The sequence below is a fragment of the Aspergillus caelatus genome (genome assembly GCF_009193585.1).
Source record: "Aspergillus caelatus strain CBS 763.97 unplaced genomic scaffold BDV27scaffold_148, whole genome shotgun sequence".
Lineage (NCBI taxonomy): Eukaryota > Fungi > Ascomycota > Eurotiomycetes > Eurotiales > Aspergillaceae > Aspergillus > Aspergillus caelatus.
In genome coordinates, this window is record NW_022475411.1 from 16,609 (window position 1) to 29,281 (window position 12,673).

The 12,673-nt window shown below is 49.3% G+C and overlaps 3 protein-coding genes across 3 annotated transcripts; 2 read left to right on the top strand and 1 right to left on the bottom strand.

Annotated features, from left to right (window-relative positions):
- The first annotated feature begins 287 nt into the window (after positions 1-287).
- On the top strand, positions 288-3,855 carry BDV27DRAFT_131812 (uncharacterized protein). The gene is made up of 2 exons (XM_032067718.1): positions 288-2,985; positions 3,043-3,855. Exons 1-2 carry the CDS (start codon positions 995-997, stop codon positions 3,419-3,421), a joined length of 2,370 nt encoding a protein of 789 aa, XP_031925302.1. The 5' UTR covers positions 288-994; the 3' UTR covers positions 3,422-3,855.
- A 1-nt stretch (position 3,856) lies between these two features.
- ste7 (MAP kinase kinase Ste7) lies at positions 3,857-6,827 on the bottom strand. The gene is made up of 4 exons (XM_032067719.1): positions 6,066-6,827; positions 5,858-6,015; positions 5,253-5,790; positions 3,857-5,191 (listed from the first exon to the last, which is right to left on the bottom strand). The coding sequence occupies exons 1-4, from the start codon at positions 6,351-6,353 to the stop codon at positions 4,604-4,606; spliced, it is 1,572 nt and encodes a 523-aa protein (XP_031925303.1). The 5' UTR covers positions 6,354-6,827; the 3' UTR covers positions 3,857-4,603.
- A 772-nt stretch (positions 6,828-7,599) lies between these two features.
- Positions 7,600-12,659, top strand: spt6 (chromatin-remodeling histone chaperone SPT6). The gene is made up of 4 exons (XM_032075985.1): positions 7,600-7,990; positions 8,050-8,229; positions 8,318-11,975; positions 12,116-12,659. Exons 1-4 carry the CDS (start codon positions 7,811-7,813, stop codon positions 12,364-12,366), a joined length of 4,269 nt encoding a protein of 1,422 aa, XP_031925304.1. The 5' UTR covers positions 7,600-7,810; the 3' UTR covers positions 12,367-12,659.
- Positions 12,660-12,673: the final 14 nt, after the last annotated feature.

Below are 12,673 nucleotides of genomic sequence, written 5' to 3' on the forward strand. Positions count from 1 at the left end.
GTTATATCCCTATATTATTGTTATGGGGATGGTATTTACTACAAACTTTACAATTGAATCTCACGGTTATATATTTATATTTAGATATAGAGAGAGACAGAGAGGCGAGGGAAATACCTATAAAGAACCTATCCTATCCCATGGAGTTTGGGTCGATTTCTGCCACTCGTATCATAATTAATTAAAAAATAAAAATAAATAAAAAATAAATAAATAAAAAAGACCAAGGTTAAATCAGAGGAACATCAGACCCCAAAAGTGCATCAACAGGTCAGAATGATTTTCGTTCTTTTCTCCTTCTCCTCCTCTTCCTCCTTTCCACCTCTCCACCTTTCTCATCCCTTTATCTCATCTTTTTGTTCCCATCCGGTGAAACCAAATCAGCTCAAGGTATTGATTGATCTATACTTCCTCCTTCTGTATATTGAAATTTCTTTTTAATTGTTCCTTTTCCCTCTTTTCCTATTTTTGGGTCTTTATCCCCCTCCCCTCCCCTTCCCTTCCCTTCCCTTCCCTTCTTACCCTATTAAGGATCTCTTGACTTTTATCCGTTCGTCTCTCTCTGCCCGAGAAGAAGAACAAGAGTCTCTCTCTCCTTTTCCCTTCGCGTTTCTTTTCGTGTTCCTCCTCTCCCATTCTACCAAAACCCTCCATCGTATTTTTCTTGTCTTTCGCCATCACCATCTCTCTCCATCCATTTTCCTTATCACCTTCATTTTATTTCATATTTCTATATCACATTTCCCATCTGATTCACATTTTCCGTGTCTTGTATTTTCTTCTTTTCTGGTTTCTTTTTTCTTTTTAATTTATTTATTTATTTATTTTTATCTTTTATCTTCCTCATTTCTTTTACATTGACAAAAGAGGAACAAGAAAATTAATTTATTGGCATCTAGATTCCCAACCCGGTTCAAGATTCTCCGACGACGCCGGTTGCTTCATCCTTGAGACTTCTCCTCTCGATGCTATCTCTCTAAATTTTCTCTACATCATGTCCACCGAGCCGGCCATACGGACGGCTCAGGACGATCTCGAGTCGCGCACCTCCATCGACCAAACTCCCCGCGAAACTCGTCCTAGACGGTCGCGTCGCAAGAAGGACGAGGGACAGGACGCTGGGCGAAAGGACACTCCTAAACCTAGCAAGTCAAAGACTAAAGAAAAGGAGAAAGAAAAAGAACCAGAGACGGGGAGGCAGAACGATAAGGAATTGGACAAAGAAAATCATAAGGATAAGGAGAGCAGGGATAAAGAGCAGGATCCAAAAGAGTCGAAACGCGGCAGTCGTCGCCAGAGGGACAAATCGTCATCCACGTCGGTCAATCCTTCCAATTCCTCTTCTACTCACGCTCGAAAGAAGCCTAAGTTGGAAGCAACGCCGTCAGATCAAAGCCCCAGTGTACCGGCGGCTTCTGCAGCAGCAGCAGCTTCCACTCCAGCGACGACTACTAGTACTGTCACGACTACTACTGTTACGACCGCTGTTCCTGCTACTACTCCTAGCGTCGCCCCAGCTGCAGCTCCAGCTCCAGCTCCAGCTCCAGCTCCAGCTCCAGTCCAAGTTCCAAGCACCCCCGCTGCTAGCCCTCCGGCGTCGTCAGGCTCAATTCACCTTGTCCAATCTCACTTGCACCAGCAACATCGTTCTCCATTGCACCCGTCCCCCTCACTGCCACCCTCATCTCATCCCACTCCGCCCCCCGCGGCCCTTGGTCATCCATCATCTTACCCGACGATGGCTCCCGCAGGACCTCCGCGGCCGCAGTCCCAGCCACCACCTCCCCCACCTACTAGGACCAGTGGTCAGAATTTCGACCCCATTCGGTCCGCCTTCGATACAGCTTCCCCGGCCCCAACACCGGGGCCGACATCGACCTTCAGTCCCCCGGCTCGCCCTCTTTCTCCACGCCCAACATTCCGCGCTAGCGCTTCACCTGCTATAGCCAGCATAATTGATCCTCCCACAACTACCTCCCCGTCCGTCTATGCTCCCCGTCCATATGCTTCTCCGAACCATGGCGCATCCATCTACTCCCCTTCCCCTGCGGCTACACCAGTCATCGCTCCCACGCCGCATCCGCCTCCTCAGCCGATCTCGCCTTACGCCCATCGATCGCCCTATCCCCCCCCTTCACAATTACAGCCATCGCACGATTCGCAGTCATCGGCTCACTCTTCGTCCCAAGGCCCGCCGCAACCCCTACCACCACGTCTATCAGCGGCACCTGAGCCTCCGGCGCCTACACCGTCTAATAATCATCGCGCGCCTTCACCCGGGCCTACCCCAATGGACGTAGATACGGATCAGCATGCGGCCCCCAAAGCACCAAAAAGGGATACCAAAGCTGCCCCCACTGCGCCTCCATCAAACGCTGCGTCACCAAAGCCTTCTCGTGCGACCAAGGAGCCACCGCCACCATTGCCTCAAGGCTCAGGACTGATCTCCAATGCCTTGTTTGGTGTGGGCGACGCCGCACCAACCAGCGATTCCGATTCTAGGCGAACGCCCAGTATTATAATACACATTCCATTGCAAGGAACCGGCAACAGGATTGTCAACTTTGCGCGCTTGGCCGAAGAACAATACGGCTTTGCCGCTTTACATCCTCGCCTTGCGGCTCACAAGGAACGACTCGCCCGTGTAGCCGCAGCAGGTGCTGCACTAGAACGAAATGATAAGTCCGGCCGGGGACTCTCAGCTGGGGAGAGTGCTGATGAAGATCTCAGTCTCGAAGTTGAGCGTGACAGTGACTTGGATGGAGACAGTGCGTTGGGCGGTGCAGCAGCTCGCACAAACGGGCCTGAGGCTCCAGATGGGAAAAAGAAGCGTCGCAAGAAGAAGATGGAAGAATATGACCGGGACGATCCGTTTGTCGACGATAGTGAGCTGGCCTGGCAGGAACAGGCCGCGGCCAGCAAGGACGGCTTCTTCGTATATAGTGGTCCTCTGGTGCCTGAGGGCGAAAAGGTGCAAGTAGAACGGTGAGTTACCTCTTATGGTATATACGTCCGACCACAACCACTAACGCTTTGATTTAGGGCGGATGGTACAATAAAACGTGGCCGGGGGAGGGGTCGCGGCGGTCGCAGCCGAGGACCTCAGTCCGCTTCCCATCAAGCGCCACTGGCAGCTGCCGTCCCTATCTCCCAAGAAACCGGCCTCCCTGTACGAGGTCCCGGATCCCGGGGTGGTAGTACTACTCGTCGTCCGCGTACAAAGCCCAGGGCGGAGCAGGACAAATCAGGTGGCACATCGTCCACGTCTCAGGGGCGAGGAGGCGGCACCGCTGGCCGGGGAGGCTCGGCAAGCACTCGAGGGAAATCAACATCAATGGTGGAATTGGCACCACGCCCCAACTTGGCACCTACGCCCCCGGGACCCAGCCCGGTAGCAGGTTCTGAACTGGCGATGAAATAAAAAGTGGGCTTTAATCACTCTCCTCCTTTCTCCATGAAGTACGATCCATCGTCTAGGTATCCGGTTATGTGGTTTATTGCTTTCGTTGGCGTCACTGGACCTGGGTACAGAGGGATGATGAAAGGTTTATTGTAGAACGGTTGCTTCTGCTGCGAGGCTATTACTGTGCTTCTATTCGGTATTACATGCCTGTTATGTGTTTCTATCAGTGTGATTTCTAAGCTTTCTTTGTTCTCTTCCAAACTTCTTCATGGTTGGATGGTGTTTCTCCATTTCTGCATCATCTGGGGTGGTGTCTTTTCCTTTTATAATATCTCGTTAACGTGTCTGCCGCTCAATATGAGGCGAAACGAATATGTTTCTATTCCTGAAGGAAACCCGACGGAGGGGTTGGTTTGATTATGGCTACTATATTAGGTATACATGTGGCATCAGGTCAAGGATTATGCAAGATCTTGTCCAGCCATGAGGCTCAACCCATTCCGTGGATTGGAGTATTTCATTGCGAATAAGCGCAAGTATGTTTTTTGTAAAAGTCCCAACCCCAGGCTAAAATGGCCCCGGCGCCCATGGTGTGTTCTCATCACAAAAGAGTGGACGGTTGCTGTACATACACATAGGTGACACATGCAAGATCCATGAGCTTTGTTCCTTGCATCAACGGAATATTTGCTGAGTTGTCAAAGAATGAAACAAACAACACAGATGCAAGAGTGCCAGCTCGACATCCAGACAGAAATCAATGACAAAAGTATTTATACGTCGACATTAACAAAGAAAAAGGCATTGCTATCAAAACATATGCGACCAGCTCAGGAGGGAAAATAATGAACAGAATAGAAAAGGGAAAAAGTATAGACTCAGAAAATGCCAATGAATGAATATACGCCTTGCTGATGCAAAATCATAAGCAATATGGTCAAGCAAGCGATCAGTTGGGAGTTCGTCGTCTAAATAGTTCAACATTGAAACGTCAATGGACTTATTGACAACGAGACAAAGAGAAAGAAAAGGGTTGGGTTATTTTCAATGACAGTTGATTGAGAAAGGCCAATTTCCCGATCGAAAATGCGAGTCGATCGGCTGGTCTTGCTTGCAAAGAAGTCTATGATAAGATCTAACTCGTCTGAGAAAGCAACTGTGCACAGCTTCTGTTGTGTGATAATGATGCACTTAATTTACTTAGCGTTGCCATGGTGCTCCCGGTACCGGAGCCGGTGGTAAGGGCCCACTGGGAGGAGGAGCTGCACGAACAGGCATAGCTGATGTCTGAAGTGGCATTCTCGATTTCATGTTGTGCGAGCTCGCTGAGCGAGATGCGATATGCTGACGAGAGGGTGGCTCCAGGGCCGACACCGGGTCTCCTAAGTGCGCACGAGAGGGGCGGCGTCCCGTTCGATAATCATCATCCTTGGTTTCCAAAGAAAGATGCTCGAGTGAAATCGCGGGCGGAGATCTAGTCGACCGACTGGGGCGAGGAGATGGGTTCGGCGGTACGTGATAATGCCGGCTATGGGAAGACATTTCATTGACCATATTCACCGGGATCTCTCCAGACGTTGGCGTGTAATGTGGTGTGCGAGCCGACTTGCTAACTGCTGGCTTTGGAGCGGGGCTACGGCGCGGTGATTCTTCTTTCTCGTCCTTGAGAGACTTCGGCGGTGGAGGAGCTAGATAAGACTTTCGGTTATGTCGCTCCATCATGCTAATCGCCCATTCTTGAAGATCAACTGGTGTACGTTTAGCAGCCTGAAGGAACGCATCCTTGTCCTATTCTCGGAGTCAGCAAATTTGACTTCTATATAAGCGCACAGCATAAAGTGGTTATTACATATAATTCTCGGGGTGTTGGCCGTTCTTCGGATTTTTTAAGGAGGCATTTGGCCACAAACTCGTGTAGGATCGGGGGGAAAGCGTCGCTCTTTGGAAGCTTCGGAGCGGGTTCATGGACAATCTGTTGCAAAAGGTCCAAGATACCCATAGGGCCAGCACTAGCCCGGTCTCCTGCTGAAGAATCTGAGGTATCGAAGGGAAATCGACCCACAGCCAATTCCATGACCGTCAAGCCTACACTCCAAACATCCGAACGGACAGTATACGCGCCGCCTTGAATGCGCTCTGGTGCCATGTAGGTCGAAGTGCCAACAAAGGTGTCAGCGATCGAATTGACTGTCTCAGTGGCGACGCCGAAATCGCAAAGTTTAATATTTCCCCGCGAATTAACAAGGATGTTGGAAGGTTTGATATCACGGTGCATAATGCGATGCGCTTCATAGAGATACACAAGACCAGCCAGTATTGACTCTGTGATCTTGCCTAGGACATCCACTCGGACAGGACCGAAGTCTTTGGATATACGATCAAGAGAGCTAACGAGGAAAGCAGTTAGATACTTGACATTCACATAGGTATCTACGAAAACTCTTGTGCACTCACCCACAGTCCATGTATTCCATACACAGAACAATATCCCTGGCTTCATTTTGAAATGCTCCATAGAAGGTCACGATATTCGGAGAGTTGCAGTCATGGCCAACTTGAAGCTCTCGCAGTATCTGTTTTCGAACATTCTCTTTGGCATCTACACGGATAATCTATGATATGATCAGCGGGTCCCCGTAACGCTTAACATAACGGTTCACACCTTTCGGGCCATGACAACTTTAGTAGAAGCATGCATGACCTTGGAGACTGTACCGCCATTGCCCGCCCCTAGTTCTTTGAGGGTAATCAAATCCTCGCTGCGAAGATCAAGGCGGAACTCTAGCCCGATCTCCAGCGTATCAGTGCGGTTGCTGTCGGTATTTCCAATCGCACCGGGAACTTGGGCATCGCCATCGGACGGGTTGGAGAGGGGTTTGGGTGCTGCGTTCAAAGCGAGACCTTTGACATTTTTGCGTTTCAGCGTTCGAGCTTTAAATTGGTCGGCCATGGTTGGACGACAGAGTTACCCTGCCGCAATCACTGAAGGATGAATTGAGAGAAAGGGAATGAATGATTGTAAGAGCGCCTCTTGTCGATTGTCGGATTTAATCCTCGAATGTAGCTGGAAGGTAAGACTGCTCGTGAATGGCGAGAGGTAATTAATGATTATTCAGTGAGAATGTGAAATTGGAAAGAACATAAAAAGAAAAAAAAAATCCCCCCGTATATTGGCACTGAGGTGTGGACAAGCGCCGGTGTTTTTCAAGGCAGACAAGGTGGGGGATTCGACGTCGGTCTATACTAGGCTCGATTCGTTATCTCAACCCTGTGGATAATGTTGCGGGTAGAATAATGGTCTCCAAATATTTTTGAAGAATAGAAGAAGGGAATGTTTCAAAGGAAGAAAAAAATATAAAGGTCCTGCATGAAACGCCCAACTGAGGCGCTGACTATAAGTTGGGAGTTTCTGTTCGGGTGGAGGAGGAAGAAGACAGTGTTAGAGAGTGAGTCTGGATCCCCACCAGGAACAAGCGCGCGGGTCTCACTCCGGACAAAAGAAACCCTACGTACTTGGTACTAAGTACGGGCTATGTGTATTAGAGGTAAGTATGTACTAATACGAGGAGGGACCCCTTACCAGAAGAAAATAAAGTTAGAAAGACAAAAAGAAAAAGGAAACAGGAAGAAAGACGGAATTTAGTAGGAATATACAGTCCAATTAACTATAGAACTAGGAAGTTGCTTATTTCATTGATATATCTTTGATAATCCTCCGTTCCCATTTATCTGAAGCTGCGGGCCCCTTTATTTATAGTTATTCTACGCAACCCCATCGTGGACGCTGATGTTCAAACCACGTTCGTTCGTACCCTAAGTATATATCCAGTTAGCCTACGTCTTAACATTAACCCCATATCCCATTTCGTCTCCCAATTTAATGTAAAACCTCAGGGTGCGGGGCCACTATTCATCGGCTCAAGAAGCATTATAGGACAAAGAAGACGCAATGATAAGACAGTACTTACATGTTATCACATGCCTGTACTTGTCTCGAGATGAATTAAGTAGTACTTCCTTCTCAACCGGATTTCAACTCCTATTTTTTTTATCCTTAAGAGTCACTACGTACTGGCAGGTATACGAGATCACATGATCTCCTCACTATCATCAGCACACGTGATATAACAGTCCAGCCACATATAGCTCCGTCGGGCGGTGAAGCTTTGCCTGCGCCACAGAGCCTCTTTGCTCGCCGACAACCCCCAATTTGATTCAGTCAGTCTTCAAGCATCATTAATACCCACAATTCGTTGAAATCCATTGGACCGGACTTTCTGTGGTGCCGTCTTTAGTGGCGGCTGTTCTACTTGTTCTCGTCTTGAGATCCCCCTTCCATCTTCTTTCCGAAACACTCATCATCTTTCTCCCTGCACATCGAAGCGTGCCTTTCACGACAAATACAAGATGAGCGCCCGCGATCTTGTCGAGGGAGAGGCCATGCTAGATGATGAGGAGAATGAAGAGGAGTTGGCCGATGACTATGACGGTGAAGGCGAAACTCATCAAGGTGCTGGCACTGCGAATCACTACGACTCAAGTGAGGAGGACGAGGATGATGATGACGATGAGGAGGCCGCTCGTGCAGTAGGTTCCCAGCTTGAGGCGCATTCACCCCGAGCCATAACTGAATAACTTCACGACAGGTCCGGGAAGGTTTTATTGTCGATGAAGATGAAGAACTTGAAGACCGCGCGGAGCGCCGGCGGGAGAAGAGGAAGCGACGCAGGGAAGAACGCGAGCGCGAAGATGAGCATCTAGATGAGGAAGACTTGGAACTCATCGGAGAACTCAACCCGTCACTTCAAGCCCCGGTTGCTGCAGAGGTATGTCGAAATTCCGGCCGTCCGTATGCCGGTTAAACTGCGCATGTGATAGAGTACATCAGGCTGATCCAAACTCCGATCCTATTAGTCTAAATTCAAGCGCTTGAAAAGAGGACACAAAGATCGAGATCTTCGACAGCCCTCTCAAGGTATCGATGACATCTTTAACTCCGACGAAGAAGAGGAAACTGCAGGCGACTATGGAAGGCCTGGGCATAGGAGGCATATGCACGATGAGATGGACGACTTCATCGAGGAGGACGTTTTCTCGGATGAGGAGCTACAGAGAGAACGAGAAGACCTAGAGATTGCGCGTCCCGCAAAGAAGGGCATGACCGGTTTAGGAGCTACTGATGCTGCTGGGTTAGATGAAAACGCTTTAGAGGATATGCGCGCGGCCTTCGGGGATGGCAACGAATACTTGTTTGCTCTGGAGATGGAGGATCAGGAGGAAGAGCAGGAGGAAGACGAAGAGAAACACTTGGATCTCAAGGATGTCTTTGAGCCATCTCAGTTGGCGGAGAAGATGTTAACGGAAGAGGATAATCAGATCCGCCTGTTGGATGAACCAGAAAGGCATCAGATTGCCCGGAAGCCGTATCGCAACGTTGTCCTCACCGAGGAGCAATTTCGAGAAGAGGCCGCCTGGATTTCTAACCTCATGCTCCTCAAGAAGCGCATTGAACCGGAGCTGCGCGAACCCTTTCAACGATCTGTGGCCAAGGTGCTTGAGTTCTTAGTGACAGATGATTGGGAAGTCCCGTTCATCTTCCAGCATCGGAAGGACTACATGATTCATGCTGTTAAAGCTCCTGCAGAGGGTGCGGGGGAAGATGGTGACGCATCTCAATATACGATACGAGCGGAGAAGCTTTTAAACATGACGGACCTCTGGGACATATTCGACCATGATCTCAAGTTCAAGGCTCTGGTAGAGAAGCGAAATACGATACAGAAAACCTATGATAATTTGCAGAGTCTATTCAACGTGAGTGACTCTGTTGTGGAGGAGATGCTCCCAGCAGCTGTCACCATGGAGGAGCTTCAAGATGTGCAGGATTACATTCACTTCCAGTATGCGTCTCAGCTGCGGGACATGGCTCTTATGAACAGCGATGCCAACGGAGAAACGCACCGGCGGAAGGCGTCAAGCAAAACTTTTTTCGAGCGTGTCCGAAATGGTAAGGCATACGGCTTGGTGCGTGCATTCGGCATTACAGCAGATGCTTTTGCGCAAAATGCTCTGAAGGAAGGTCGTCGCCAGTACACGGAAGACCCAGCGGAGAGGCCGGAGGAGATGGCCGACGGGTTTGTGGATAATGATTTCTCCAATGCATCACATGTTATCAAAGCTGCCAAGAGCTTGTTCGCTGAGGAAATCGTGATGAGCCCTAAAATGCGGAAGGTGATTCGCCAGGCGTACTACATGAATGGCGCTGTCGACTGCTTCCGAACGGAGAAGGGCCTCCGTAGAATCGACGAGCAGCACCCCTACTACGAGTTCAAATACCTTCGAAACCAGCAGCTCAGTGACATTGCCCGCCGACCGGAGCTGTATCTTCGCATGCTTAAGGCCGAGGAGGAGGGCTTGGTGGAAGTCAAGGTCCGCTTCGAGAACTTTGACCAGTTCCGCCAACGTCTGTATCCCGACATTGAATCCGATAACTATAGCGAAATTGCGGACGGCTGGAACCGCAGTCGTCGGGACGTCTTGGACATGGCTCTTGGTAAATTAGAGCGATTGATTAACCGCAGCGTGAAGGAGAACATCCGCCAGGAATGTGAGAATCATGTGGCAAAGGAATGCCGAGAAACTTTCTCTCAGCGATTGGATCAAGCCCCTTATAAGCCTAAGGGAATGGTGCTGGGAACTGTTCCCCGCGTTTTGGCATTGTCCACTGGGAGTGGCGTTGTGGGACGGGAACCTATACATTGGGCCTACATTGAAGAGGACGGCCGTGTGTTAGAGAATGGAAAGTTTGTGGACTTGTCAATCGGAGATCGTGATCGTAACATCCCAGATGGCAAGGATGTTGAGGCCTTTGTGGAGCTCGTGGACCGCCGCCGACCGGATGTCATTGGCGTCAGCGGCATGTCCCCCGAAACTCGCCGTTTATACAAACTCCTGGCTGAGGTTGTCGACAAAAAGGACCTACGCGGCGCTCCGTACACCGATGAGCATGACGAAGAGATCAGTGATCGCTTGGAAGTGATCATTGTGAACGACGAGGTGGCGCGTCTCTATCAGCATAGCGAACGGGCAAAGAAAGACCACCCCAGCTTTGCACCTTTGACACATTACTGTGTTGCTCTAGCTAAGTACCTGCAGAGTCCCTTAAAGGAGTATGCTTCGCTAGGCCGGGACATCGTCTCTATTCAGTTCAAGCCGGGTCAGCAGCTGGTTACCCAAGAGCTACTTCTAAAACAATTAGAAACAGCATTGGTGGATATGGTTAACCTTGTTGGTGTGGATATCAACGAAGCGGTTACGGATTCCTCGACGGCCAACCTTCTTCCTTACGTCTGTGGGCTTGGTCCTCGTAAAGCAGCTCATTTGCTCAAGATCGTCAACATGAACGGCGGCGTGGTGAACAATCGTGTAGAGCTTCTGGGTGTGAATGCACAATATCCAGCAATGGGCGTCAAGGTCTGGAACAACTGTGCCAGCTTCCTGTACATCGATTTCGAGAACGTCGATCCGGATGCGGACCCATTGGACAACACACGGGTGCACCCCGAAGACTACGATATTGCTCGGAAAATGGCCGCCGATGCCTTGGAGCTGGATGAGGAAGACATCAAAGCGGAAACGGATGAGAACGGCACAGGCGCCATCGTGCGTAAACTGTTCCGTGAAGAAGCACAGGACCGAGTCAATGATCTGATTCTGGAGGAGTATGCGGAACAGCTGGAAAAGAATCTAAATCAGCGAAAACGCGCCACACTCGAAACAATTCGGGCAGAACTGCAACAACCGTATGAGGAACTGCGGAAGCAATATGTCTTCCTCAGTACGGACGATATCTTTACCATGCTCACGGGTGAGACCTCGGACACTTTGGCCGAAGGCATGGTGGTGCCGATCTCCATTAAGCGGGTCTCTGATGACCACATTGATGGCAAATTGGATTGTGGTATCGACGCCCTCGTTCCTGAGTCAGAGCTTACCGACCGATATGATATACCAGTGCGGGCGCTATACTCACCGCATCAGACTGTGTCGGCCAAGATACTGTTCTTGAATCGTAAAAACTTCACGTGCAACGTCTCGTTGCGGGAGGAGCAAGTAAGTCGCTCAGTGTCCAACGCCCAAGATCGCTTGCGCGGAGAATGGGATGAGCGGCAAGAGCAACAGGATCGCGAGTCTCTGCAGGAGAAAACCCAAAGTGGGGGACGAACGATGCGAGTCATCAAGCACCCGTTGTTTAGGCCATTCAATTCGACCCAGGCAGAGGAATTTCTGGGTTCGCAAAGTCGGGGCGACGTGGTTATTCGACCGTCGTCTAAGGGCCATGACCATCTGGCTGTGACATGGAAGGTGGCCGATGGCATCTTCCAGCATATCGATGTACTGGAGTTGGACAAAGAAAACGAGTTTTCTGTTGGACGGACTCTGAAGGTTGGGGGACGTTATACCTACAGTGACCTGGATGATTTGATCTTCAACCATGTCAAAGCGATGGCCAAGAAGGTGGATGAAATGATGCTGCATGAAAAGTACCAAGACGGTACCAAGGATGCTACTTGTAAGTATAACGCCTTCCCCCCCCCCCTTTCCCTTTCTTTCCCCTAATTCTTCTGCTGCGTTTTCCTATTATGATTTTTTTTTTTTTCCTCTACTCTGCAAACAATCGATGACGTGGTCTATTACTGATGAAACATGCAGACTCTTGGTTGGAGACTTATACAAAAGCTAACCCCAAACGATCGGCCTATGCTTTCTGTATTGATCCCAAACATGCCGGATACTTTTTCCTCTGCTTTAAAGCCGGTGAAAACGCGCGACTACATAGTTGGCCGGTGAAGGTGATTCCTCAAGGCTACGAGCTCCAACGCAATCCATATCCTGACATGCGGGCGTTATGCAATGGATTCAAGTTATTATTTACCAACATGCAAGCAGGCAAACGGAGGTGAAGGTTGGAGGTGACTTGTTATATGTTGATTTTCTCCTCTGGATTTCCCCTGTATACTGTGTAATAAATATCCTTTATGAATTTGGACGGTGTTGAGGATTCTGAAATCCTTCTCTTTCTTGATTGTATTTTTCTTTTTGGAATTGTGGGCAGAAAAAGATGGAACATTTTATGCATTGGAACGATAACCCCCGTTCTTCTTGTTTAACAATTTAAGAATTTGTTTTTTTTATTTATTTTCTTAGAAATTTCAGATGCATTGCATTGCATGAATGTATGTACCTAGGGTCGTTGTCGGTATCGGCATT